Source organism: Podarcis raffonei, chromosome 3 (assembly GCF_027172205.1).
Source record: "Podarcis raffonei isolate rPodRaf1 chromosome 3, rPodRaf1.pri, whole genome shotgun sequence".
Taxonomy (NCBI): domain Eukaryota; kingdom Metazoa; phylum Chordata; class Lepidosauria; order Squamata; family Lacertidae; genus Podarcis; species Podarcis raffonei.
In genome coordinates, this window is record NC_070604.1 from 55,584,750 (window position 1) to 55,608,401 (window position 23,652).

Sequence of the window (23,652 nt, forward strand, 5' to 3'; positions counted from 1 at the left end):
TCTCAGGGTGCCTGGCAGTCGAAAAGTTGACCTCTACGTGCAACAAGCTCATAAGTTTCCTCCAGAATCTGGACGTGAACTGTTTCCCTCTGTCGGAGACCACCCTCAAGGGGGCGCCATGCAGCCTAAAAATATGTTCTACAAACAATTTCGCTGTCTCTTCCGCCGTGACTGCATGTGAGCAAGCTACAAAGTGACCCATCTTAGTTAACAGGTCTACTACGACTAGTATGGCGGTTTTCCCCTGGGATTTAGGCAGATCAGTCATAAAATCTATCGATACCGCCTCCCACGGTCGTTCTGGTGTGGGTAACGGTTCTAATAACCCCGCTGGTGCCCGCCTTTCTCCTTTGGCTCTCTGGCATTGGTCACACCTTCTCACATACTCCCGTACATCCTCCCTCACCTTGGGCCACCAAAACTCCCTGGTCACCAACCACATGGTCTTGTGTTGCCCAAAATGCCCCGCTGTGGGATTGTTGTGCAGCTGTTTGAGTACTCTCCCCCTCAATTCCCCTTCGGGTATATATAGTGCCCCTTTGTAATACAATGCCCCATTTCTTTCTTCAAAACCTCCGGGGTCTTCTCCCTCTCTCCTTAAACCTCTGAGCTTATCCTGGGCGTATTCATCATTTACCGTTCCCTCTACCAGTTCTCTTTGCCCCACCCAGGCCGCCCCACACACCCAGTGGTCCTCTGGGATAATATGTCTCTCTTCAGGCGCTCCCTCCCCCTCCAAATATTCAGGTTTGCGAGAGAGAGCGTCCGCTCTGATGTTTTCTGGACCTGGCACATAGCAGATTTCAAAATGGAATTTGGAGAACTCCTGGGCCCATCTCACTTGTCGTTGGTTGAGCACTCGTGCCGTTCTCCAATACTCCAAATTCTTGTGGTCCGTACACACTTGCACCTTATGCTGTGCGCCAATTAGTAAGTGTCTCCATCTCCGGAACGCTTCGTGAATGGCGAGTAGTTCTCGGTCATATACGGTGTAGTTCCTCTCGGATTTGTTCAGCTTACGCGAAAAGAAGGCACACGGTCTCCATTCCGACTTATTGCTCCCTGGCTGAAGCAGCACTGCCCCCACCGCCCGGTCTGAGGCATCAGTTTCCACTCTCATGGGTTTTTGTAAATCCACATGCAGGAGCTGTTCTTCCGAAGCAAATGCCCTTTTCAATTCCTCAAATGCTTGCTCCGCCTCCGCCGTCCAAACGAATTTCTTCTTGCTGCTTAGACAGTCCGTGATGGGAGCCGTTAAGTGGGCAAAGTTCTTGATGAATTTACGGTAAAAGTTCCCAAACCCTAAGAACCTTTGCACATCCTTTTTCGTTTTCAGTGTCTTCCATTCCAGCACCGCCTGGACCTTGCCTGGATCCATGGCTAATCCCTTGTCTGATAAGCGGTACCCCAGGAATTCCACCTCCTTGGTGTGAAACTGACACTTCTCCAATTTCACACACAGCTGGTTTGCTTGCAGCTGGCTCAGCACTTCCCTGACATCCTTTACATGCTGCTCCTCATTCTCTGAATATATCAGCACGTCATCAACATTGTAAACTCAGTCCAGTACTCACGAACCGATCGGCTCCCCTGTTTGCAAGCCATCAATTGTCTGCGCACCAGTCCCTGTTCAATCTCGCTGGAAAACATCAAATCCATGGCGCGAAAAAACTTCCTCGTGTCCTTCAGCATTTCACTATTCCCTGCCATCAGGGGTCTAACCCAGTCTCTCGCCCCCCCTTCGAGATGGCCAATCACAAACGCCACTCGCGATGCCTCGTCGGGAAAGTCGTTAAACTGCAGTTCGAGAGCATACTGCATCTCTGTCCTAAAGGCTTGGTAGTTCCTGGGGTCCCCCCCAAACTTCTGCACCAATCCTGGCATCTTTCTTGCTAGTGTAGCGCCTTTTGCCTTTTCTGCATCCTGCGCCCTCCTTTCTTCTAGCCTCGCCGTTTGCAGTGCTAGCTGGACTTCCAACACCCTGTACCTTTCTTCCAGGCTTGGACCCTCTCCAGCTCCTCCTGCTCCCCCGGCTCCGGCTGGGTTGCTCATGATGCCTCTCTGCACAAGCTGCTTTCAGGGACTGTCCGATTGCTGTGATGGGATGGTGAGCTGCTTGTGCGTAAAATCCTAGTCCCTCAGAGTTTGGCTAAGTCCACAAACCTCTGTCTGTGACAGAGCTCCTTAAGCATGGCTCCATCAGTCGCTCGTTGAATCGGACAGTGGGCGTTTACGGAACTTCTTCCAGCATAAAAGCTCCTTAACGGAAACGCGTCTTCTGGACTCTCGGCGTGACAGTTTCCGGCGAGGAGTGGGTGTCCCTACAGGAGGTCCTGAAACCTCCCCACTATTTTCGCTCGAAGTGTCTCTGAGCCCTCCCTCCGACTCACTTTCCCTTGGAACTCCACTTCTCCCCCTGCTGGTCCCCTCCTCAGCTGAATGGACTCTCTCACCCTCCGTGAGCCCTTTCACCTCCTGCGTCTCAGATGGCAGTTCCCTGACAACTTTGTTAGAATAATATGCTTCATCAAATATTGATTTCACCCCTGCTAATGTTACAACACTATGCCTGCATAGGTGGTGGGATAGCAAGTAATACTTAATAAAGATTAATGCCCCCCCCATCTTTTGCCATCCTGTCACCACAACTAATTATACAGGCAGTAATGGTCTCACTGGGGAACAGATCTCATACATGAAGATGGGAGGTAGGGAATATATTGCTATCGTGTTTTTTTACACCCGAAGTTCTTGTTGCCTGTGGTGCCCACAAGAGGCAAGCTGTGCTTTATGGAGGTCACATTCACATCTGTTCAAGATAGTGCTTGGGAGCCAATATACTCCCCCCCCCTTGCATTTCCTTTACCCACTGAGCGGCTAGGAGGCCTATAGTGCTGCCTACAGTAAGCGTACTGCTGCTGTTGATTCTGCTCATCCGTGCGCATGCCCCTCCCCTGCCAAATGCTGCTTCCCCTTTAAGTGCAGGCAATCCAAAGGGCTGTACCATATTATAGAATTTGTTTGTTCCACAAGTGGAGCAATTTGCTGGGATAACTGGTTCTCCATGCAGGACTTCTCCATGCTCACATTGCCAAGTACATTCATTCATTTAGTATGTTCATTTATTTATTTAACAAATTTTATATACTGCTTGATTGTAAGAAAACCTCTAAGTGGTTTGCAAGAACATTAGTTGCGTGAAAGGTATGTATGTGTACTGGACTGATGAGTAACTTCCATGTAGGGCTGGGGGGAAGGGTAATTTTTCTGTATTCAACAAGATGGTTAGTGGGTGGTTGTGGATTTTACAGGAATGCTGTGGGAATTTCTGTCTTTGTTGCTACATTGGCTTTTGTTTATATAGATATTGCTGCTCTGTTGAATCTGTGACTGATAGAGCAAAGGGTCACGAGCACATTATGAATTCTCAGAGGCTTTACACAAAACTAGCCATAACTATCACTCTTGTTCCCTCCCCCTTTGTCCCCTCCCCCACCATCTAGGCTCCTTCAAAGATGGTCCGGCTGCCATTGAGACCTGGAGCTCTAATGCCACAATGAGGACTCACACACGGGGGGCTCCTAGTGTGTTTTTCATACATGTGGTTTGCTTCGCACTGGTCTACAGCAGCAATAACAGCCCAAGCACCGTGGTTCCTTTTGTCAATGCCAACTACGACAGCTACCCAATGCTCTACTTTTCCAGAGGAGAGATGCGGGATTTGCGATTCAAGGCCGCCAATTCACACCAACACATTTCGGCTCGGTTGGCTGAGGCTGTGCAGACCATGCTGTCAAACCCTTTGGAGTACCTTCCTCCCTGGGACCCCAAGGACTTCAGTGCTCGATGGAATGAGATTTACGGCAACAACTTGGGCGCTCTAGCAATGTTCTGCCTGCTTTATCCAGAGAACCTGGAAGCTATCAATATGGCCAGAGATTACATGGAAAGAATGGTGGCTCAGCCTAGTTGGTATATTTTTATCTTTGTTTCTACTGCCCCCTCCCCACAAAAAATCCATTTGTACTAAAAAAGAGAGATTTATATGAAGAGAAAGCAAGAAAAAGGGTAGGACGTTCTGGTTTTCTTCCATAATTTTCTTTGAAATGAGAGCACATTTTCCAAAGCCTAAAAGACATGGCAGATGCTTATACTGTAACTCCCCCCTCCAAACTACACATTATGTTAGTCATGTATGTAAACAGACTGCTTTTATTTTGGAGAAAAATCAGCTATGACACACTGGAATGGGCTTGTACCCATTTTCTGCTGAACCCCCCCCACCCCCGCCTGGTTGCCATTTGTCTCTTGAGGTGCTGCTTAAAGTAAAGGTTCTGTCTGTAGTCATGACATAGTGTCATTGTTCCCATGGGGCATTGTTCTCTTCGGGAACCCCACTGGGCTATTGTGGGCAGCGAAATGGTAGCTTTTTTATATATTAAAGTAGAAAAAGGAAGAAAATTCTTTGGCCACTTCATTTTTATTTTAAAATTCTGAACTGCCCTGAGATCTACAGGTATTGGGTAGTGTACAAATTTAATAAATACATAATAATAAATAAGTATTAAAGGCTAAGACTTCCTCCTAAAAGGTTTTAAGTGTCCCCTTCTATGGGCAGGCCCTTTTTTACAAGCAACTAATAGTCCTGCCAAAGAGGAAGGGATATTTGGCTCAGTCTTTGTTTATATGATAGCAGAAGAACATTATTTCAGTACGAGTACTCAGTTACAAATATATCTTAAAACTTAAAACTTAAAACTTAAATGTGTAAACAGTTCATAGTAGGAGTTTGCACCCTGCACAATGTATTTATTATGCAATTTGCATTCTTTCCTGCAGTCTTTTCAACTTTATAATACTGTTTTAATACTGCCATGCATTGCTTTCTCACTTAGGTGCCTAATGAGTGTTAAAATTATCTCCTACTTACTTCCATATGATTTAGTATGCTGTTCTTAATTACATCCTAGAAAAATCGTATTTGCAATCAAATGAGCCATGGCAAATTCTTGCTCATATTCTGGTTTATTCCATGGAAACTCACATTTTAGATGGATAGTTAAAAACATGTTTTCTCAGTTGTTTATATATTTTTCGTGCATCCTGAGGTTAAAATACAGCTTTAAGATGATTCTGCATTGTAAAGCTTGATTATTTTAATCACCATTTCTAATCAGCTCAGGGGTAGAGCATCAGCTTTGCATGCACAATATACTGGGCTCCATCACTGCTACCTGCAGGTAGACCTGAGAGAGACCCCCAACCTGAAGCCCTGGAGAGCTGCTGCCAATCAGGGTAAACATTACTAAGCTAAGTGTTTATGAAATTAATCTCATCTCAAAATCCGTAACTCAGGTTACACTTTTAAAGACATACCCTTTAATAAGTGAGATGTCTGCTCTGTTATATGTTTAGAATTGATTTGTTTTTATTTTTGTATCGTTAATGGTTCAGAGAGCAACAAAAACATTTCATGATGAACGCTTACTCCAGATTGTCACAAATGGAGCAGGACCACAGTAATTCCTGTTACTGATATAGTAACTTGCTACTGTACATAGGGTCTTCAGGTTACAACGCTGGATGGACCCAGTTATGCAAGCCATTCAACAAGTATGACGAGTGGAAGTCTGAGGAAATGATAGCATTAGCATGATGGATGGAATGGGAGGAGAGGTAGCATACAAGCGTGAATATTGCAGATAGAACCTAATTTACCTGACCTCTCACTTGATTTCAAGTTTTCCCATGTCTGTAGCCTTCACCTGTAACAAAATAGCCTCCCAGCTCTAGATCCAGCTTATTGGGCCATTTGAAGACTTTTACTGAAAAGTGTGAAAGTAACCATTGTTTTCTTTTTACAGTGTCTAGGCTGAATTGCTTGCACTGTAAAGCATCTCATTGCTTTATGGAATGTTTTGTTTCCTGTGCTTGGAATGCAGCTTGAAATCCTATCTTGTGTTTGTGTATCTTGCATTTGAACTTGGTTAAAAAGAAGAAGTTTGGTATATACTTTCACGCTAAGTGCCTCGTTGGCTGCCTCTTTCAAAATAGAGATAATGCAGTAGATTGCATTTTCTCCTGTGCCACATCTTACAACCCTGTATTTTCAGTTAAAGTATTTTGTATTGTATTTGTCCGTAGAGATTATGGCTTTTCAAGACTGGGGCATGTTGTTTTATGCCTATGATGATGATATTTCAGAGAATGGTGCTGAGGGATGGGGAGCCTCAGGCCCAGAGGCCAAATTATGCCCTCCAGGCTCTTTATCTGACTCCTCCCATACAATGCCTCCTTCCCAAGCCACTCCCCCTCTCTCCAGGCCACGCCCCTCACTTGCCCTGCTCCATACTCTCCCCAAGTGCTTTTGCCTGGCTGGAATGTGTCCTTGAACTGTAATGATGCCTCTGCATGGACAGACAGACACGCAGAAACTTGACTTATAAGTGGCTGGATTGCAGCTGTTGTATGGGTTTAAGAGTCTCATTTGTTGCCCCACTCACCTTTGCTTCTGGCCCTACCCATCATTGGCATATAGCCCCATCATGGTACATGGCCATGAGGAAATGCCGTTCTTGGGCTGAATAAGGTTCCCCACTCCTGCTGAATTATGATGATACCAGTGCCATAACAGTGGAAGGGAAAGAAAGGGAAAGACAACCAAGAATGAATGTGAGCAAAAGGGTGCAATACTAGACACATTAATAAGCCCCTTTAAACACAGTAGGATTTGCCTCTGGATAAATGTACGTAGGATTACACAAATACTCTTTATTTCAGTGGAAGGTAAGAATTAGAGGAGCAAGCCAAAGGCTTTGGTGGAAGAGGTGTGCAGTATTTTCAGCAGAGCTTAAAACAGAGTGAGAGATGAGCAGTTAGGAAGGAGGAGCAACATGGACACAAACACACAGTTCTCCCCTAATTGTTCCCACCTACTTTGATGGGTGTTAGTGGACTGTGAATGTTCCCATAAAGAAATTGGGAATGGCCACAGACAATAAATAATTGGAATTCCCACCAAAAAGTGCAAATAGGAAAGCTGGCATGATTGACCTGAGGCTTTTATGTTGCACCTGATCAAAAATATTACCTTTATAAGATCCTGCTGCAACCTAGATTAAAAAGTAAGCATAGGTTAAGCGTCTTCTATAGGAAAGTTGTCCATCCCACATGCTAGGGACTCGGAGAAGAAGTTGCATTTTCTTATGAATGTGCTATCATAACCCCACTAGGGAAGCGCAGGGTCTGTTTTGTTTTGAAAGCTCTTTTTTATCACAGAGGGATTCATTGGAGTAAATGGAATGCTTCACATCTGGGTTTTTCATAAAATTTTATTGGCAGTTTGAGTGGTTCATCTGTGTATTTGGGCTCTCTTGATTTCCACTGAGATGGTGCTGGCACTAAAGATGTTATCTCAAGTATAAAGGAACACCCCATCATGTTCAAGTATTCTCTAAAGCAAAATCTGCAACACAATAATATTTTCAGTTCTGTGTGACGTCACTGAATCGAATATGATGTGTGTTGTGGCACAGAAATGTATTTCTGCCAGGAGAAGCACGTAACATATATAAAAGTTAAGAGAATTTGTTATGGTGCAGCTCAATGTTACAGTATTGGCCTGAATATAAGCCTCACTTTTTTCCAAAATTCTGACCATGAAAAGTTAAAGTGCGGCTTAAATTCGCGACCTTACAAAAATTGGCTTTTACGATATCGCTGCTGAAACAGACATACGGTAAAATGGAACGGGTGTGAGTGCCTGCAGAATTTTAAGGGAGCAGTTTATATACGGGTGTGGCTTATATTCAGGCCAATACGGTAATTTTAATTTGTACTGGGCACTATCCAATACTGTGCATTTTCAGCCGCCTTGTTCTGTCCTCTCCTCTGCAGCTCCTACACCCTCAAAAGGGTCTACTCAAACCGGTGTGTGTGTGGGGGGGGGCTACAGGAAGGAGAGGAAATCCATTTTGTCCATTCCAACTCTATATTGGAAAATATATTTCAGTTTTCTTATAGAAAAGGTATATCATAAAGTTAAAGTCAGATTCTTTTCTGTTTTTATTACTGCAGTAAATTTACAAGTTGAAAAAAATCAAACTACATTCACCTTTTGTTTACGAAGGCTAAGCAGAAAATGGAACAATGTCTCTCACAACAGGAAAATGATGATTTTTTAGTATTATCAGAAGTTGCAATCTCCTTCAGCACCTCTTTTCCTTTTATTTTGAAAACTGTTTCTATCTGCTGTATTTTTATAATTTAAATTGTTGTATAACCACTATAGTATTTGAAATATTTATAAATAATCCATTAAAAATAAATATAAATAAATCTAGTAGTGGACTAGGTAAAAGAGAAGATAAGGGAAACTATATTCTAAAAATGATAAAATTAAGAGATTTGTTTTAAAAAGATGGGAGCAGTGATTCTAAAAATTAATCTATACCTCTCTTTTATGAAGTATAATGTAATAACTTTAACAGGTTGTACATTTTAACTGGTTGTAAACAGAGCTCCTATCCCTAAATGATTTATATATCATCCTGGCATTTGCTATATGACGTTTCTACAAAATATCATGGAAATGTTATTATATTGCATGCTTCGAAGCACTGAAAGATAAACATTTTATGAATAGTTTGCTGTCAGGTGACTCCCTAGAAGGAAAATATTGGCAGATGTTGCCTGTTGTGTAGTGATATTTTCCATTCATTTTAAAGCCTGTTCAAGAACTCAGTGACATAATTTGAGTCTGATGCAAGGCCATATATGAACTTTCACTTAAAGAAATTCAATGGAGCTCTCTTAAACTTTCATTGTATTGCAGCTAGTAAACCACTCTTTTACTGTATAAGCTATGATCTGCATGCACTACAGTGGTACCTTGGGTTACATACACTTCAGGTTACATACATTTCAGGTTACAGACTCCGCTAACCCAGAAATAGTACGTCGGGTTAAGAACTTTGCTTCAGGATGAGAACAGAAATCGTGCTCCGGCAGCACGGCGGCAGCTGGAGGCCCCATCAGCTAAAGTGGTGCTTCAGGTTAAGAACAGTTTCAGGTTAAGAACAGACTTCCGGAACGAATTAAGTACTTAACCCGTGGTACCACTGTATTTGTTTTGGTGCCCCATTAGTGGAATTCAAGTTCCCTACTCCACAGTGCAGATGGGTTGATGTGAAAGAGCCATTTCACACTGTACTTAGGCTTGTATCTGTTATTCAGAACCGCATCATTGTTTTCTGTTAAAAATGCAGAAAGTGAGAAATGCATCCCTAAGCATGCATTGGGTGTGTGCCTAGAAGCTGTAGCCAGTCAGAGTTCCTTGGTGTGTATCTCTGAATGTTTATGAAGATGCATCTTCATACATCACATATTTACTGTGGAAGAAAAGACCAGTATGGCCTTATTTGGTAATTGCCAAGGTATTTCAGAAGAGAGAGGCTGTTGGCAGTAGAACTTCTGCTTTCCATGTAGAAAGCCTCTGGTTCAATCCCTGGCGTGTCCAGGTGGAGGGGGGAGAATGCCCCCAGTTCAAAACCATGGAGAGCTGCTGCTACTCAGTGTAGCTACTACTGAGATAGATGGACCCATGGCCAGAACTTTGGAATGTACTTTCTGAAGTTCTTAAGAAACCAGGCCAAAACGAGTGCTTAAAAAACCAACAACTTTCTTGCAAAGATCAGCCAAGAACATCTGCACTCACAGCTGCCTCGATTTTGGACCTCCTGTGGTTAGCAGGTAAAACTCCTCATCACTTGGTTACTGTGAAGTGTGTGATATATAAAGCAACACTTGACTGAAGTTGTGAACCACCCTACTTCCAACTAGGATTGGAAGAGTGCTGATTCCTTAACAATTTTAGCCACATGCCATCATCTCTGATTTAATGTTTTTAAGTTTGATAGCTGCAATCAACCCCCTCTCCATTTTCTCTTGCTCTTTATTGAAGTCAGTGAAATTGCACCAGGATAAATAGGTTGTAGATCTGTATTATGTTACCAGATAGTGAATGAATAACATTTTGTCAACTGTGTAGGCTTCTAGTGTGGTTTTGAAAGTACATAGTGCCTCTTCTCAGTGGGTTGTACTATCCAACATAAGTTACACTCAAATAGGTCCATTAGTAATAATGGATGTAAGTTAGTCATGTAAATTTCAGTAGGTCTATTTTGAGTATGACTTAATTGGATTTAACCCAGCTTTAATGAAAGTTAACATTGGTAGCAATTGTTTAGATTTTGTTTTCAGAGCTTGAATTTATTCTTAGCTAATCCCCCCATTAAGTGCTCTAGAATATTTCTAATCTCCTTCCTTCAAAAGATTAAAGGAAAGTTTAGCATTATACTGATTCATGATGCAACAATAAATTTAAGAGATTCCATTCTTTGTCTTTCAAGGCAAGCCTGTAAGTTGGTATATTGAGTCCAAGCAAGGATTCTGATACTTGCATAGTTATCTACTTGTACATCACCAGTGTATGATAATACTTTTCAAAACAAGAATTATTTAAATCCAATACAGTCTTTTTCTCCCCCCCAAATGTTATTCCTGAAGAAGAGTTTTTTGCTCTTCTGCTTCTGTTTTTACAGTTGTGAAACTTTTGCATAAGTTCTTTTTTCTGTAAAATCACTGATTTCCTTCCCCACCACAAAACTGAATAATTTCCTCTAATGAAGAATCTCTGTGTTTGAAACACATTGGGAAACATAGACATGAACTAGTCAATAATTTGTTCGTATGTCCATTGGTTTTTCCTTTTAGTTCTATTCTTTGAAAAGCTGGCCATACCCAGCCAGTACCTTTGTGAAAGGTGTTAGAATGATTGCCAGTTTCAGGGTCTGTCCAGGCAAATTTTTAAGGTCACTTTTTTATTTCATTTCACTATTGAACCTTGATGCCTCTGCAGGAATATTAATGTATTTCAGATTCAGTTGTGCAGCCTCCTCAGCAGCAAATCGGAAGAACAGGTTTCTCCTTAACTGGATTTGGGGAAGAAGTGCATATATTTGATGAAAACACAGCAGGGTCGCTGCTAAAATGTACTTCTGAGCACACCCCATTAGTAGGAAATGATTTTTTAAAAAGCCAGTCAGAATGCATCATTTGGATTGGTTCAGACAATCCAAAAGAACTTCCACATCACACATGTGCTAATCTTTTAACATGCCACAAGACTTGTTTTTTGCTGCAACAGGCTAGAAATGGTTTCATATAGCAGATGTTTCATGACCTTCAGGGAAGTACGTAAGATAAACTTGGCATACAAAACATACCTTTGAATAAATGCATTGTGGCTTTTGTTCAACAGATAAATCTTTACAAACATCTGGCCTAGCCTAAAATATGCCTGACTTCAGGCTGCTGGCAGCTAGTGTTACTTTGATATGTTTCAGGCAAAGATTGGCTAGTCAGTCGTGGACCCAGTCCATCGGAGACTGCCACTAGAAACTAAGCTAATGGCTGACAGATTTCTGAAGTCCCATGTTGCCAAAATGATTCACCAGACACATAGGTAGCATCTCCATATGGGATCCTGTAAGCTTGGTGTTTAGATATTCTGACAGAAGATCTTCAGGAGTTGTATAAACCAGAAGAGGTTCTGCAAAGAAAACTATTAATTCCCAACAAACAAAATTCAAACTGAAGTCAGTCTTCCTGCATTTGATAGTTTCTCTTTGGACTCAAGCTGGTGAGTCATTTATCTAAAGTGGAAACATGTGCAGATAAAGTTTGCTTATGATAAAGGCTATCAATTTCTATCTTTGAGCTGTTCTATACAGAAAAACACAAGGAAGATGGAGCAAGCTTGTTTTCTTTAAAAAATATATTATTGTTATGAAATTGTACACATGAATCTTGAAATATGGCATAACTAATAAGAAATGGGTCACGGGGGAGTAAAACACTAAACATTATTTTCCTTTTTTTTACATTATTTCACTTAATAATGAAGTCATTACAGTAAATCAGAAAAATGATTTTTTTTCAATAAATCAACTTATTGGACGACATCAATTCCACCACATGGCTAAACTGGCTTGCTTCATAACAGCGCCTTAAATTCAGAAAGCCCCAGCTGCCAGCTGGGTGGAGGTATAATAAATATTTTTTTTAATGTGATCGGTCTGATTGAAATATAAACTTGCTAAGTCCCCCCCCCCCATTTCTTCAGATGAGCTATTGGTATGCAAAATGGCAGCATCTGGAACAAAAGAAGTAACTGCAGTACAATCATCATTTTAGAAGCAGCCAGTCAGTCCATAATGAAGTGTCTCAATTTATTCCAACATATTCTATTCATATTTATACCTTTCCAAACCATACTAGAATTAGACTGATACAACTTGTTCAAAATATGCATGATTTGTACCCCTAGATATTTAAGCAAGCTTGTTTTTCTCCTGCTCCAGAGCAGGCATCCCCAGCCTGTGGCCCTCCAGATGTTTTGGCCTACATCTCCCATGATCCCTAGCTAATAGAACCAGTGGTCAGTGATGATGGGAATTGTAGGGTTGAGTTTGGGGGTGTCTGCTGCAGAGGATAGGTCCCGAACCAAGGGATTCAACTTAAAAGAAAGGTGATTCTGAGTAAACGTTATGAAGAACTTTCTAACAGTAAGAGCTGTTCAGTAGTGCAATGGACTACCTTGGAAGGTGGTAGACTCTCCTTCCTTGGAGGTTTAAAAGCAGAGATTAGGTGGTCATCTGTCATGGATGCTTTAGCTGAGATTCCTGCATTGCAAAGAGTTGAACTAAATGGCCCTTGCCGTCCCTTCCAGCTCTACAGTACTATGAATTGTACACAATTTCAACAAAATTCAGAAGTGGGTTGTGTGCTTTAGTGTTTCCCCTTTCCAAAAATTCATGTGGTATAAATTCCACAATAAAAACCACGATGTGTACAGCTGGAAAGCTCAAATTCTGTATTAAATATCCCACAAAGTCTTTGGATAGTGGTTTTCTCCCCCCCTTTTTTTCTTAAAAAAAAGCCTACTGACAGTGTTCTTTTAAAAAAAGCTTGACGGAGCCATAATGATTCAATAAAGCCCAATTAATTTATTGAATTCCATGTAGATTTAGTAGCATGTGTGTACCCCCACCCCAAGGGTAGAAGTCAAAGCATGTCACAGTTTCTGGGAAGTTTACATGTCACTAGAGGAAGTGCTTTAGTTGCAATGAACGTAGAGGAGACAAAAACACTTTGCGTACAATGTGGACAGAGCAAAGTTGATCAGCAGGCTGACCAGTGTTCCTAAGCTCAGTGGCTTTGAAGACACAATGTAAAAACTCCCTGGAATTTGTGTAGGCTTGTCTATTGAAATGAGTTTAGTGTCTTGGAGTACCCCCCTCCCCAAAAATGGGGGTAGGGGAAGCTTAATGTTTTCAGATGGAATTTACATGTTTCTGGTGGAAAAGCATGCTGATCTGGCTTCAGAATCAAAGCTCTTAGGATAAGTAATAGCATTACTTTAGGTTGCTGTTTTGGGAATTTGATATGAAAACAAAAGACAGACTATAGGCTGAGAGAGGAAAAGGTTCAAAACTGAGAGAGGAGAATTGCAGCAACCAAATCTGAAATGACAGCTGAGGCCTTGTATGTGAAAGGAGGGTGTTGATGGAAAGGGAAACAAAAGGCAGAAGTCAGGAATCCATCTCTGTTTTGATCCAGCAGTTGCTAGATGGCTGTAGGTCACTTGTCTACCAAGGATCAAAGGCTGTGCATCACTAACTGACTCTCAGCTGCTACAGGACATGTTGAATTTTAATATACGATTTGTTGCCTCTCCCTACTTCTTCCCATTCTTCTCCTTACCTTTCTGTCCTAATGTGTTATTAAGTGCGCCCAGGTGAGGATGCAGGAACTGGAGTGTTAGTTTGTTTAAATATTGATATACTGCTGCATCACAGAAGTATATCACAGCAGTTTGCAACAACATAAAGCCATAAAACCATACAGTAATATTATAAATAATTAAAAACAAGTTAAAATTAAAAGAATTAAAAGCAAACACCAGCAGATCATTGTGGGCATGTACTCTTTAATTGCCTGCAAAGGCCTGGCAGAATAGAAAAGTTTTCAGCAAGCTGAATCTCTGCTGGCAGGGTGTTCCAGTACACAGAATGGGGATAAACCAGGGTCTTCTCAGAGCAGAGGCATTCCCACATTGGGAAGGGCCATACCACAGTGGGAGAGCATCAGAAATGGTCCCCAGAATCTCCAGGTAGGGCTGGGGGAGACACCTGTTGGAAACCCTGGAGAGCTGCTGCCAGTCAGTGTAGACAATACTGAACTTGATGGACCAGTGGTCTGACTCAGTATAAGTCAGCTGCCAATGTTCCTATTTTATTCAAAGCACTTTCATACTGAAAATGTTCCCTCTGCACTCTACCAGAAACTCTAAAGAATGCTAGTTCTATCACACTATTATTTATCAGACCACACCTCTCTGATTTTGTTGTAGGGACAGCAGTGGGAAATGGTTAAGTGGTCATTCATTCACGTTTTTTAACCCATAATAGGCCAGCACTAGTTAAGTATTAAAAATAAAATTTTCCAGGCACTTTTTTTTCATTCTTAAAGGAAATGTCTACTTTGTATATTGCTAAGGATAGTGGTACCAAAGCTGCTTTTCCGCATTGCAAAAGCAGCTTAACACAAACCAAAACTGAGTCCCAGTTTTGTTGAACAGAGTGAAATTTCTCCCAGTTGTGGCTTGCATGTGTCTATCAAGTCTTCATCTTTACTTTCTGCCTCTGTAGGGCCGCAGTTTTTGCAAAATCAAAGTACAGAAAACAAGCAATTAATGCCACACTAAATGCAGAGTTTATTGGGGATAAATTGGTGAGGTTTTAAATATTTGCCTCTTGATAAACATGGGATAGCCCTGGGCAGCCATTCATTAAAAATGTGGAATAGTTCCACGTTTAGCTAGAGGTTGCTAACATGGGCTGCTTTTTGAGCCATTGCCTTTTGTGAAGTAAACTGCAAGGGAATGGCAGTGTAAATTAAAGAGTGTGGCAGACAGACAGATACTGACATGAAGGTCCAGTGATATTTAATATGTTCAGAGTTTAATCCAAGATTAAATGTTTGAAGTTCATTTGAGTTTCTGCAATTAGAGAAGCCTTTGTGGGAGGAAGGGGGAGGGGAACCACCCAAAAACTTTCTCAGTAGATGTAATGTTTTGGTAAGGCTGTTCCTTTCAGTTTGATTCCAGTGATCCCATAGTACATTTTTGAAGGCAAATAAATGACTCCACAGTGTGAATGTGTAAATAGGTCCTTTTAAATCACCAATGGTCTGGCATAATCAGTGGTTTGCTGTGGTATTTTTCAAAAGCTAGAGTGTCAAAAAGGTTTGTGTAGGTATAAAATGTTTGCATTTTATGAAGCAACAGTATGTTACACAGCTCATATGAAGACTGTGTAACGTTTTTATTGCTTTTTACTTCTATAAACGTTGTAGATTTTAAAGTGTCCACCTAACATATAAAGGAAACTCGTAAACGTTCACCCATTTATGGGCAGCAATTTCTCTAGGGTTCAGTCACCTCCATCCCACAAACACACATATGGATTTTGCATAATTTCTAGCATCTTAAGTAGGTGGCGGAGCAATTCAACCCCCTGTCAGCACAGGGATCCAGCCATATGGATATTACTGTATGACTAAAATGAATAGAGTTGACCCTTCTCTTGTCTTCCACAGGCTGGTGAAGGATGCACCATGGGATGAGGTCCCTCTCGCTCACTCTTTGGTTGGATTTGCCACTGCTTATGATTTTTTGTACAACTATCTTAGCAAGTCCCAGCAGGAAAGATTTCTTGAGGTGATTGCCAATGCCTCAGGATACATGTATGAAGCATCCTACAGGCGGGGATGGGGATTCCAGTACCTGCACAACCACCAGCCAACCAACTGCGTGGCCTTGCTGGCAGGAAGCCTGGTTCTGATGAATCAAGGTATGTGCTGAACAATGAGAGAGCATGATTGAATCAGTAGCGTTTTCTAGTTGTGAACAAAAGTGTCAGAAGTTGATACAGTTGCTTGATAATCAACAGCTAGTGCAACCAACTGGAAAGGGTATGTTGGGACCTGCCTCAAGTAGGCAGACCACAGCTGCCTTCCACTTACATTGATTTACAGCGCAGTAATAACTCACTTCTCAGTTACTGAAGTCATCTGGGTTTACTGCCAGGTAGCCGTGATTAGGATTGCAGCTTTAGTTTATTTTCAGGACATCGCCTTGAGAAGTGTTACTGAAGAAGCTCGCTGTTTCTTACTCTTTCTTCTTCAGAATGCATTTGCAAGTAATTTATTTATCCTGTATGTTTTGTAAAACAGCTTGAACGGGAAGGATATAACATGTGATATAATAGAGGGAGAAAAAATTATCTCTGTCCATTTATTCCACACCCTGCAAAACTGTATAAACCTCCTTTATCATTTGCCTATTTTTCTAAACTAAAAAGTCCCAACTGCTTTAGCCTTTCTTTGTGGGGAAGGGTTTCAACCCCTTGATCAATTTGGTTGTCTTTTTCTGCTGGTTTTCTGGTTGTTTTTGAGTTGGATAGACCAGAATTGTACATAGTAAGATTCCATGAAATCCAGCCACATTAAATATTGATTTAAGTGGTGCATCACATTTCCCTTCCCTCCCTTAATCAACCCTAGCATGGATTTTGCCTCTTTCTCCACTGATCCACACTGAGTTGCATCTTCCTTGAGCTATCCACCACACACCTATGACCTTTCGTTTAGTCAGTCACTGACAGCCACTGTTCATTGGCCAGGCATGATCACTTGGCAGAAAACTTGGGCATTACATGTTATCAAAGGCTTGTCTCCTATATATGGATCCAGCTTAATACACCTCACCAAGGCTGCATGTAAGTAACTGCTGCTTGGAGCAGAAGCAGCCAACTCACATAAGTAGGAAGATGGATCATGCCCCTGGCCTTCACTTGAGGTTTTGGAATAATTAACTTTTAACGAAAGCTGATATTCAGGGGAAGCTGAATTCTTTGCCACTTTCAGTTTGGACATTTTCATAGAAAACTTTCCATCCTGATTATAAACTAGTATGTGTAATTTTTTATATCTGTGTTTAAAAATGACATTTTATAGATCGTATCTCTATTGGGTATAATATTCTCAATATTACCTTCCAGGTTATCTTCAGGAAGCATACCTGTGGACTAAGCAAGTCCTTGCAATCATGGAAAAGTCTATAGTTCTGCTTCAGGAAGTGACAGATGGATCTCTCTATGAAGGAGTAGCATATGGCAGCTACACCACCAGATCCCTTTTCCAATACATGTTCCTTGTTCAAAGGCACTTTGACATTAACCACTTTAAACACCCTTGGCTTAAAGAACATTTTGCTTTTATGTACAGGACAGTTCTGCCAGGTAAGCAGCTCGAATCAGCTTCAAAATAAATGACCAATCGGTCTTTAGATGAAGCCCCAAGTTGTGAGATTCTTGTGTACAGTGGCAGGCTGCATGCCAGTATCAAACTGTAGCCCCTCCTGACAGGAGATAAGTGCTGCTGGAGCTGAGCAGCACCAACCAGCTGTCAAGTGATACACACAGTGCAATCACACCTAAAAATCTGTTCCTACACACATAGAGGATTCTCTGGATCAAAGTGATCCAGAATATTTGGGTTGGATCCAAAAGTGCATTTTTTAATGCAGAAAGCACTTTCTGCTTTTCTTGCCCATTTGCCCATTCAGCTTGCCCATTTGCCCAACTTGCCTCTCCGCCCCCAGGTAACTAGCAGTGCTGCTGCTGCTGGGAGGCTAGTGCTGCTCTTCTACCCCACCAGGCAAGGCGTTCCTGCTGAAAAGGGAGTTAATATTGTGATATGGATCTTCCTGCTGCAACTAGACTATGAAGTTGGACCACAATTTATTAAACCATGCAAACCATCCTTATTAGAATGCCTGCTACAACACAAGTATTCCCATACGTGTACATATAACTGAGGCAATACCACTTCACAACTTTATACTGTTGTTGGATTTGAGATTAACAAAAAAGGGTGTGTCTGTTGAAACTCTTTTCTTAAATTGATTGCATGCCAGATAAAACATTATTCAAGAGCATAGTTAGAATCCTGGAAATCTTTAATTCCCAAGGACTCCCTCTGACTTCAGTAGGACACTCCCATCTCTGTACTCAAATATGCAGTGTTGAGTAATGTGCTTACATGGATACATGTCTGATTTTACTTTTCCTCATAGGATTCCAAAGGACAGTTGCTATTGCAGATTCCAACTACAATTGGTTTTATGGACCAGAGAGCCAGTTGGTGTTCTTGGACAAGTTCGTTATGCGCAATGGTAGTGGAAATTGGTTGGCTGATCAGATAAGGAGGAACCGAGCGCTTGAAGGCCCAGGGACACCATCCAAAGGGCAGCGTTGGTGCACGCTTCACACTGAATTTATCTGGTACGAGACAAACAAATCCTAATGCAGAGAGACTTTTGAGGGTCCTCTGCCAATGTATGTAGGAATATTGTACTCTGTCCATGTGCTACCTTGGACAAAAACTGACTGGTATGAAATTAACATCCTTATGAACTTGGAATAAATTTTGAAATTCTGAAAGCAGCATCTAATGAAAACTGAAGAAAAAATTGGCAGTAATTTTGTGCAAACCTCAGCCCCAACCTGCCCCCTGCCCCGCAAAAGAATAATAATCAACTTATGGCACAGAAGAAGCCTTGTGGGGTCTGCCATTGGCTGGAAATTAGGCTCCTGAGTATGTACAAAATTATCTTTTACTGTCAGATCACAGAGGTTTGTAGGTATTATATGCCTCCCATTTCAGCTCAGGAAACAGAGAAGACAACAAACCCCGTGATCCCCAGCAGAAAATGATGTTCATGAATATACTTAGGAGCATCATTTCTATCCAAGGATAGATCCAGCAAGGCTTCTCCTTTGTCTAGTGAGTCTTCCTTACTGTGGGATACCTCCTCCTCATTCTTAGAAGTAGGTTTGTTTGTATGTTTTATTAACTTTGGAAAGTGGAAGTCCTGGCTTGGTGGGCTAGGTTGGGGGGACAAATACCATTTTGAGCAAGATACACATTTAAAGTGGTCTGAACCTGCCATGAAATGGAGAAATGCTTCTTTTCTAATGGGAAGTTCACAAATTCTTATTTGGTGCCATCCCCAGTGTCAAGGACTGGAGCTTTTCATGACTACTCTTCCCTGAATCTTCCTCATCTGAAATATTGCCTTCCCTAGTTGTTTGCAGATATTCTAGATCATGCAAGTTCCTGTAGTGTAAGATGCTATAATTCCTGCTTATAGATAAGCAAAATCTGCATTTAATCAGGACAGTATTCTTCAGTAAGGATGGTTAGAGAACGGAATATTGTTACCTATTAATATTTAACTGAGAAAATCAAAAGAGATGAATAATTAATGCCTATTATTGTCATTCTTTTATTTTTATTTTTGGAAAGGTATGATGCAAGCCTGGGTTTAGTACCTCCTCCAGACTATGGCATTCCAAAACTGCATTATTTTGAGGACTGGGGAGTTGTAACATATGGAAGTGCACTGCCGGCCGAAGTCAACAGACCTTTCCTCTCCTTCAAATCAGGAAAACTGGGAGGACGTGCAATATATGATATTGTTCACCGAAATAAATACAAAGACTGGATAAAAGGCTGGAGGAACTTCAATGCTGGCCACGAACACCCAGATCAGAACTCCTTCACTTTTGCCCCCAATGGTGTACCTTTCATAACAGAAGCTCTGTATGGACCAAAATACACATTTTTAAATAATGCACTGATGTTTTCTCCAGCTGTGTCAAAGAGCTGTTTTTACCCCTGGGAAGGGCAAGTTACTGAAGACTGCTCATCAAAGTGGTTGAAATATAAACATGACTTGGCTGCAGATTGCCAAGGGAGAGTGGTTGCTGCTATGGAAAGAAGTGGAATCATCTTCATCAGGGGTGAAGGAGTGGGTGCGTACAACCCCAAACTGAAACTGAAAAGCCTCCAAAGAAACCTGTTACTTATACACCCCCAGCTCCTCTTGCTAGTGGACCAAATACTTATTGACGATGGTAGCCCCTTGGAGACAGTAGCCAGCTTCTTCCACAATGTGGATGTGCCTTTTGAGGAAACAGTTATTGACGATGTCCATGGGGCCTTCATTAGGCAACGAGATGGAATGTACAAGATGTACTGGATGGATGACACTGGCTACAGTGAAAAAGCTGTCATTGCCTCAAGAATGTATCCCAGAGGCTACCCTTACAATGGGACAAACTATGTGAATGTCACGACTCACCTGCGAGCCCCAGTCACGAGAGCTGTGTACCTCTTTATTGGGCCTTCCATTGAGGTCCAAAGCTTCAGCGTCCATGGGGATTCTCAGCAATTAGATGTCTTCATAACAACCGATGAGCATGCCTATGCCGTCTATTTATGGACCGGTGAGGATAAAAGCCGCTCTATCTTTGCACAAGTTATTGCAGACCGCCATAAAGTTCTGTTTGACCAAGCCTCAGCTATTACCAGCCCCCCGGTATCAGAAGTCAGAGACTACATGGGGATAGTAGAAAAGAACATTCAGCATTTCAAGCCTGTCTTCCAGCAGCTAGAGAAACAGATACTTTCCCGTGTGCGGAACACAGACAGCTTCAGAAAGACAGCTGAGCGCCTGCTGCGGTTTTCAGATAAAAGGCAGACGGAGGAGGCCATTGACAGGATATTTGCAATCTCACAACAGCAGCAGCAGCAGCAGCAAGGCAAAGCAAAGAAGAACAGAAAGATGGCTAAAGGCTATAAGTACGTTGATGCTGGTCCCGACATTTTTGCACAGATTGAAGTGAATGAAAGAAAAGTTCGACAGAAGGCACAGACTTTGGCTCAGAAAGAATTGCCTGTGGATGAAGATGAGGAAATGAAAGATCTTCTTGATTTTGCAGATATTACATATGGGAAACACAAGGACAGTGTGTTATTCAAAGGCCGATCTGGTCTTGCACAGATGCTGGCAACTGCTCGAAGCAGTGCTCCTTCGATGTCAGCATCTTACACCCGCCTCTTCCTCATTCTGAACATTGTTATTTTCTTTGTCATGCTAGCCATGCAACTCACTTGGTTCCAAAAAGCCAAGAGCCTGCATAGCCAAAGATGTCTTTATGCGATCTTGCTAATTGACAGCTGTATATTATTGTGGCTGTATTCCTCTTGTTCTCAGTCACAATGCTAGCAATAAAAACCCCAGTGATTGCTACTTGACCATTCTGTGATTAGATATGTCTTTGCAAAGCATTAAGCCTAATAGGGCCAGAATATATTTTGTTCATCTTCTGACACATTCCAGAAACCCTTGTGGGATTGTTGAATTATTGTAGTCAGAGAAGATAAAGTTAATGGGCATTGGGGCACTGAACACATATCTCAAAGTACCACCTAGATATAGGTCAAGTTGCATTTGTCCTAAGAATGAATGTTACATGTCCTTGTTCTGAACTCAATATGTGGCATTACATTTCCTTCTTCAATAGAAAAATTACATCTCTCAGATGAGTTGTTCCATAACTTTGGTGAAGTTTTTTAAATATGTGACTATTTTAACAGTCCCCCAAACTGGTTGTTCACACATGCAGCAAGGTTTTTAGCCAAAGGATTTCATCCTTTCTGTCTAGCCAGAGATAACTATATGAAGGGAGGGTGATGAGAAGTTCTATTGATTATTTGTTGCATCTTACTGCTTACCTGTCTTAAAACGCAGGCACTACTGTATAGCACTTCCTGTCAGTATCACTATCATTTTCTCTCTATCGCCAGTAACAGAAAGTGCTGCTTGCCTTGCCCCCACCTCCAGTCAAGACTATGCAAAATCCTTCTTCCAATCTTTGTAAGCAGAAAGCCAGTTTGGGGTAACTAACAGCTCCTGGAGCATCAAGACCCTAAAATGTGTGAATGCTTAAATGGGAAATTATGACGCCATAAGCCAAATGCTTTCATTTGTCCTTTTCCCCATTTATGCTGGAAGGAAAGAACAGCGAGCGCATGTTATTTGGTCAGTGCTATGCAGAGGCAGCTGGGCCCATAAATAAAATCTCGAATGAGACAACTAAGGTATCTTTGCGCTGGCACACGCTTGCATTTTCATCACTTAACGCCTGCCTAATTGAGGGATGATTCATATGTTGTAACATACACAACAAGCCATCAATAATTTTGTAAGATCCTCTCAAGTGAAGGCTTAGCCACACTTCTTCTTGTCCTCCTGCTTTCCTCCCAGGGAAAACTCTTTAGTGCTCAATCAGAGCACACAGCAATTTGGGTTTTCTCTGGATTGATGTTTGCTTCAACTTAGCTCTAAATAGCAGGGCAAGGGAAAAACCCCTCACACGTTTGCCTAGAAAGTGCAAGTCAAGTGAATAAACACTCAGACCTGTGCTTTCTAGACACAAAATTGTGGATGAGCCCTGAGTTTCACTAGTGTCAGTTCACATAATCTGTTGCCAGTCAGCAAATGTTTCACGTTCAGGTAGATGACCCTCATGGCCCCTTCTATCTCTACAATGACATGATTTTATATGAGCCAGAACTTAGCTTTCCTGAAGAAGCCAGGGGAACGCATTAGGTAACTGGGGAAAAGGGAACAGGGGTGCTCATGATGGGTGCTCAGCCCCATCTATACCAAAGTGCTATCCAGTTGGGAATGTTTGTATTGAGAGTGTGGGTGAAATGTATAGGATAATGTACATTTTTGTGGAATTACTTCTAGGTGGGATTCTAGATGCCATAGACCTCTAGTTGACCACTGTGAATAGATGCTGGACTAGATGGGCCTTTGGTCGGATCCAGCAGAGTTCTTTTTATGTTCTTAGCAGTCTTTCTGTGTGGAAATTTTCTGAGATTAACTGATTGATGAGGCCCTTGCTCCTCCCAGTTTTTAGGATATCGGCCCTGTATGTATCTAGAAGTTCCTGAAACAAGAAAAGACATCGCTTCTGCAATTAATGAATGTGCCTCTCTTGCATGCAGGAATCGTGGGGATGATGTTTAAATCTAAGGCATTTGAAAATGAATATGAGTTGAGGAAATGGTTTTTATTGTACACATTGAAGAAAATAAAGTGCTTTTTCCAAATGCATTTTGCTAAATAAAGAGATTATAAATGTCTGTGGTATTTCAAACTTTTGCTTAATTTTTCTTCTTTTGTTGTGCATCCATACAATAAGGAACATCTGATTTCTTATTTTATGCACATTGACCTCACATAATTTGTTGCTCAAGATAGAAGAAAACTTCCAACAGCTTTTGCTTTTAAAAAAACCTGAATTTCTATTTTTTTAAAAAGTCTTTTTTAAAAAAAAGTTTTTAAAAATCTCTCATAGCTGTGCAAAAGTATTTGAATATGTCTGGGGAGGTTTCCCATGAACTGTACAATTTGTCTTTCCTCCCATGGTTCCAATCTCCTTTGTTCTTACTGTTCTCCAGCTTTTGCCCTTGTAAAAATCATTTTTGGAAAGTTAAGAGTGGATACAAAATAATTCTGCACTAATGCTCCAATTCTTCAGCAGTGGAGGAAGGAGAGAAATCCCAAAGCACTTCTTCCACTGTATCCACTTCCCTGCTGGGCTCTGATTT

The 23,652-nt window shown here is 41.6% G+C and overlaps 1 protein-coding gene across 3 annotated transcripts in view; it reads left to right on the top strand.

Moving 5' to 3' along the window:
* DSE (dermatan sulfate epimerase) overlaps positions 1 to 23,184 on the top strand; it is a 38,214-nt gene extending 15,030 nt beyond the window's left edge. The window contains exons 2-6 of one of the 3 annotated variants that reach the window (XM_053381724.1): positions 3,504 to 3,972; positions 15,721 to 15,974; positions 17,184 to 17,423; positions 18,260 to 18,467; positions 19,492 to 23,184. In XM_053381724.1, the coding sequence (XP_053237699.1) occupies positions 3,557 to 3,972; positions 15,721 to 15,974; positions 17,184 to 17,423; positions 18,260 to 18,467; positions 19,492 to 21,256 (2,883 nt within the window). In that variant the 5' untranslated portion in view covers positions 3,504 to 3,556 and the 3' untranslated portion in view covers positions 21,257 to 23,184. Of the gene's footprint in view, positions 1 to 3,503; positions 3,973 to 15,720; positions 15,975 to 17,183; positions 17,424 to 18,259; positions 18,468 to 19,491 lie in introns of those variants that run through there. The other 2 variants (XM_053381725.1, XM_053381727.1) reach the window with 2 other exon arrangements.
* The last annotated feature ends 468 nt before the right edge of the window (positions 23,185 to 23,652 follow it).